We start from the raw sequence: 5940 nt of genomic DNA, 5'->3' as shown, positions 1-5940 counted from the left end.
GTCTCACATCCAAAGCTGATCTAATGCTGCGTTGAGAGTAAAACTTTGAGACTATAATCTGTATTAATCCCATTGTGGGATTTAACCACAGCTCCATGTGTCAACTACAGGCCTGGAGGCACTACTGGATTAAAGAGACATTGGATAATAAGACATTAAAACAATTCACATAGTAATCCATCCACTTTTTCTCCTTTCCCTCTTTGTCTCTCCTCCTAACCTCTCCCTTGGCTTTCTTTCTCTTGTCATCCTCTCGCTTGCTCTCTCTCAGGCCAAAGAGGAYCTCCTGGCCAACGGTAGTGCTGGAGAGGAGTTGTGTGTTGAGGAACTAGGGGAGGKGGTTCTGGAGGAGGATGAAGATCTGATGTGGAAGGAGCCTAAAGACGAGGTCAACGTGGAGGACGACCTGGAGTACTACCAGGTAGGGAGGAGTTCAAGACGATCACAAATAGCACCCTATTTCCTATATAGTGCACTACTTTTGACCTGGGCTCGTAGAGCGCTGGGATTGGGATTTTTCCACATTCTGTTAGGTTACAGCCTTATTCTAAATTTTATAAAATAGTTKTTTTCACTATCAATCTARACACAATACCCCATAATGACACATTTMTTTTTGCTAATTTATATTTGAAAAATATCACATTTACATAAGTATTCAGACCCATTACGCAGTACTTTGTTTGAGAACCTTTGGCAGCGATTACAGCCTTGAGTCTTCTTGGGTATGAATGACGCTACAGGGTTGGCACACCTGTATTTCTGGAGATTTCCCATTCTTCTCTGCAGATCCTCTCAAGCTTTGTCAGGTTGGATGAGAAGCGTCGCTGCACAGCTATTTTCAGGTCTCTCCAAACATGTTAGATGGAGTACCTGGCTTGGCTTGGGCCACTCAAGGACATTCAGAACTTGTGCCGAAAGCCGCGTGTGCTTAGTGGTTGTTGTCCTGTTGGAAAGGTGAACCTTCGCCGCCAGTCTGAGGTCCTGAGCCCTCTAGAGCAGGTTTTCATCAAGGATCTCTCTTGACTTTGCTCTGTTCATCTTTGCCTTGATCCTGACTAGTCTCAAAGTCCCTGCCGCTGAAATACATTCCCTCAGCATGATGCTTGCCACCACACATGCTTCACTCGTAGGGATGTTGCCAGGTTTCCTCCAGACGTGACCCTTGGCATTCAGGCCAAAGAGTTCAATCTTGGTTCATCAGACCAGAGAATCTTGTTTCTCAGAGACTTTGGTGCCTTTTACTCCAAGCGGGCTGTCATGTGCCTTTTACTGAGGAGTGGCTTCCGCCTGGCCACTCTACCAATAAAGGCCTAATTGGTGGAGTGCTGCAGAGATGGTTGTCCTTCTGGAAGGTTCTCCTATCTCCACAGAGGAACTCTAGAGCTTCTGTCAGAGTGACCATCGGGTTCTTGGTCACCTCCCTGACCAAGGCCTTTCTCCCCCGATTGCTCAGTTTGGTCGGGCAGCCCAGCTCTAGGAAGAGGACCTTAATGCTGCAGAAATGTTTTTGTACCCTCCCAGATCTGTGCCTCAACACAATCCTGTCTGGAGCTCTACGGGACAATTCCTTCAAACCTCATGGCTTGGTTTTTGGTCTGACATGCACTGTTAACTATGAGACAGGTGTGTGCCTTTTCCAAATCATGTCCACTCATTTGAATTTACCGCAGGTGGACTCCAATCAAGTTGTAGAAACATCTCAAGGATGATCAATGGAAACGYGATACACCTGAGCTCAATTTCGCGTCTCATAATAAAGGGTATGAATACTTATGTAAATAAGGTATCCTTGTTTTTTSTTTTTAATAAATTTGCAAAAATGTCTCAACCTGTTTTCGCTTTGTCATTATGGGGTATTGTGTGTAGATTGCTGAGGAAATTGTTTTATTTAATCCATTTTAGAATAAGGCTGTAACYTAACAAAATGTGGAAAAAGTCGAGGGGTCTGAATACTTTCCGAAGGCACTCTATATAGTAAGAGGTATGAATGCTTGCATACCAGACACATGCTTACTTATCAATTACAGTGGGAAAAGCTGTATCAAAACACAATGTAGTTTATTTAAACACATTTTTATTTTCAGCTATGGAAAATGTATTTAAATGTYTTAATTTCTAATCGATAAGAATGTCCTCGATCGACTAATTGATTAACTCATTCCTACTACCAGGAGCACATCAAGTTCATCGACAACATGCTCATTGGCTCCGGTGCCTTCGGCAAGAAGATTTCCCTCGGTACCTTCCCCCCTGCCCCCGCCACCCCTGGCCCAAGTCCCAGCCCCTCCGCCCGCTCCTCCTCCCCTGCAGCCGAGCCCAGCTGCGGGGAGTGGAAACCCCCCAAGAAACCTGGCCCGGTCCCCACCCCCCACTACCCCTCAGAGCCTAGTGGTGGCGGCTCAGCAGATGAGTTTGACTACAGGTGAGTTTCCCCCAATCCCATGTGAAGTTGTACCTGAGCACCTAGGAGGCAAAGCGCTATATTTGAGCAATAAGGCCCGACGGGGTGTGGTATTTTTTATTTTTTTTATTTAACCTTTATTTAACTAGGCAAGTCAGTTAAGAACAAATTCTTATTTACAATGACAGCCTACCCCGGCCAAACCAGCCCTTAGCCAATATACCATGGCTAAGGGCTGTTTTAGTAGTAAAATGGCGCCGGAGAAGAAGGCTGACGTTCTACGTGTCCCCAACCGATAGTTTTTTTTGTTTGTTTTTTTGCGTTGTTTGTAACTTATTTTTTTACTTATTTTGTACATAATGTTGCCACTACCGTCTCTTATGACCAAAAATAACTTCTGGACATCAGGACTGTGATTACTCACCACAGACTGGCAGACTCCATTTTCTCCTTTAACGAGTCTGACGAGTCCGACGCAAATGATATACTGCTTTCTCGGGAGGCCCAGATTCCCTTGATTTGCGTGAAGAGGAGAAAAAGGGGCCCCACCGGCTGCCTTCTGAGAATTCGTAGGCGATCGAATAAACCCCCACTTCCTTCCATTCTGCTAGCAAACGTGTAATCATTGGAAAATAAAATCGATAACCTACGTGGAAGATTAAACTACCAACGGGACATTCAAAACTGTAATGTCTTATGCTTAACGGAGTTGTGCCTGAATAACAACACTATCAACATACAGCTGGCTGGTTATACGTTGTACCGGCAGGATAGAACAGCGGCGTCTGGTAAGACAAGGGGCGGCGGTCTATGTATTTTTGTAAATAACAGCTGGTGCACGATATCTAAGGAAGWCTCCAGCTATTGCTCGCCTGAGGTAGAGTATCTCATGATAAGCTGTAGACCCCACTATCTACCCAGAGAGTTTTCATCTGTATTTTTCGTAGCTGTRTACATACCACCACAGACTGATGCTGGCACTAAGGCAGCACTGAATGAGGTTTATTCCCCCATAAGCAAACAAGAAAACGCTCACCCAGAGGGGGTGCTCCTAGTAGCCGGGGACTTTAATGCAGGGAAACTTAAATTCGTTTTACCAAATTTCTATCCGTATGTTAAATGTGCAACCAGAGGGGAAAAAAACTCTGGACCACCTTTACTCAACACACCGAGACGCATACAAAAATCTCCCTCGCCCTCCATTTGGCAAATCTGACCATAATTCTATCCTCCTGATTCCTGCTTAGAAGCAAAAATGAAAGCAGGAAGCACCAGTGACTAGATCAATAAAAGAATTGGTTAGATGAAGCAGATGCTAAGCTACAGAACTGTTTTGCTAGCACAGACTGGAATATGTTCTGGGATTCCTCCGATGGCATTGAGGAGTACACCACATCAGTCATGGGCTTCATCAATAAGTGCATCGATGACGTCATCCCCACAGTGACTGTACGTACATARCCCAACCAGAAACCYTGGATTACAGGCAGCATCCACACTGAGCTAAAGGCTAGAGCTGCCGCTTTCAACCCGGAAGTTTATAAGAAATCCCGCTATGACCTCCGACGAACCATCAAACAGGCAAAGTGTCAATACAGGACTAAGATCYAATCSTACTACACCGGCTCTGACSKTCGTCGGATGTGGCAGGGCTTGCAAACCATTACAGACTACAAAGGGAAGCACAGCCAAGAGCTGCCCAGTGACACGAGCCTAGKAGACGAYCTGAACTACTTTTATGCTCGCTTCGAGGKAAATAACACTGAAACATGCATMAGAGCACCAGCTGTTCRGGACGACTGTGTGATCATGCTCTCCGCAGCCGATGTGAGTAAGACSTTTAAACAGGTCAACATTCACAAGGCAGCAGGGCCAGATGGATTACKAGGATATGTACTGCGAGCATGCGCTGACCAACTGGCATGTGTCTTTACTGACATTTCAACTTCTCCCTGTCCGAGTCTGTAATACCAACATGTTTTAAGCAGACCACCATAGTGSCTGTGCCCAAGAACACTAAGGTAACCTGCCTAAATGACTACCGACCCGTAGCACTCACATCTGTAGCCATGAAGTTCTTTGAAAGGCTGGTCATGGCTCACATCAACACCATTATCCCAGAAACCCTAGACCCACTCCAATTTGCATACCGCCCCAACAGATCCACAGATGATGCAATCTCTATTGCACTCTACACTGCCCTTTCCCACCTGGACAAAAGGAACACCTATGTGAGAATGTTATCCATTGACTACAGATCAGCGTTCAACACCATAGTGTCCTCAAAGCTCATCAATGAGKTAAGGACCCTGGGACTAAACACCTCCCTCTGCAYCTGGATCCTGGACTTCCTGATGGGCTGCCCCCAGGTGGTAAMGGTAGGTAARAACACATCCGCCACYCTGATCCTCAACACAGGGGCCCCTCAGGGGTGTGTACTTAGTCTCCTCCTGTACTCGTGTGRGTGCTCAGTCCCCTACTGTACTCCCTGTTCACTCATGACTGCACGGCCAGGCACGACTCCAACACCATTAAGTTTGCCGATGACACAATAGTGGTAGGCCTGATCACCYACAACGACGAGACAGCCTATAMMGASGAGGTCAGAGACCTGGCCGTGTGGTGCCAGGACAACAACCTCTCCCTTAACGTGATCAAGATAAAGGAGATGATTGTGGACTACAGGAAAAAGAGGACCGAGCATCGACGAGGCTGTAGTGGAGCAGGTTGAGAGCTTGAAGTTCCTTGTCCACATCACCAACAAACTTACATGGTCCAAGCACACCAAGACAGTCGTGAAGAGGGCACGACAAAACCTAACCTTTTGCATGGGTCCTCAGATCCTCAAAAGGTTCTACAGCTGCACCATCGAGAACATCCTGACTGGTTGCCTCACTGCCTGGTATGGCAGCTGCTCGGCCTCCGACCGCAAGGCACTACAGAGGGTAGTTCGAACGGCCCAGTACATCATTGATGGCAAGCTTCTTGCCATCCAGGACCTCTATACCAGGCGGTGTCAGAGGAAGGCCCTACAAATGGTCAAAGACTCCAGCCACCCTCGTCATAGACTGTTCTCTTTGCTACCGCACGGCAAGCGGTACCGGAGCGCCAAGTCTAGGTCCAAGACTATTACATTTTACAATAATTGTGAAGACATCAACGCTTAAATAAAACATTATGGAATCATGTAGTAACCAAAAGGTGTTTAACAAATCCAAATATATTTGAGATTCTTCAAAGTAGCCACTCTTTGCCTTGATGACAGCTTTTCACACTCTTGGCATTCTCTCAACCAGCTTCATGAGGAATGCTTTTCCAACAGTCTTGAAGGAGTTCCCACGTTTGCTGAGCACTTGTTGGCTGCTTTTCCTTCACTGCGGTCCAATCATCCAAACATCTCAATTGGGTTGAGGTCGGTGATTGTGGAGGCCAGGTCATCTGATGCAGCACTCCATCACTCTCCTTCTTGGTCAAATAGCCTTACACAGCCTGGAGGTGTGTGTTGGGTCATTGTCCTGTTGAAAAACAAATATAGA

The 5940-nt window shown here is 46.4% G+C and overlaps 1 protein-coding gene across 1 annotated transcript in view; it reads left to right on the top strand.

Moving 5' to 3' along the window:
- Positions 1–251: 251 nt before the first annotated feature.
- The window catches only part of LOC111963488 (endoribonuclease Dicer), a 20817-nt gene continuing 15128 nt past the window's right edge, over positions 252–5940 (top strand). The window contains exons 1-2 of the mRNA XM_023986964.2: positions 252–421; positions 2175–2425. Of these exons, the coding sequence (XP_023842732.2) occupies positions 365–421; positions 2175–2425 (308 nt within the window). The 5' untranslated portion in view covers positions 252–364. The remainder of the gene's footprint in view (positions 422–2174; positions 2426–5940) is intronic.

Source organism: Salvelinus sp. IW2-2015, linkage group LG4q.2, assembly GCF_002910315.2.
Source record: "Salvelinus sp. IW2-2015 linkage group LG4q.2, ASM291031v2, whole genome shotgun sequence".
In the NCBI taxonomy this organism is placed as follows: domain Eukaryota; kingdom Metazoa; phylum Chordata; class Actinopteri; order Salmoniformes; family Salmonidae; genus Salvelinus; species Salvelinus sp. IW2-2015.
The sequence above is the reverse complement of the archived record's forward strand: the minus strand, read 5'-3'. Positions and strand labels throughout refer to the sequence as shown.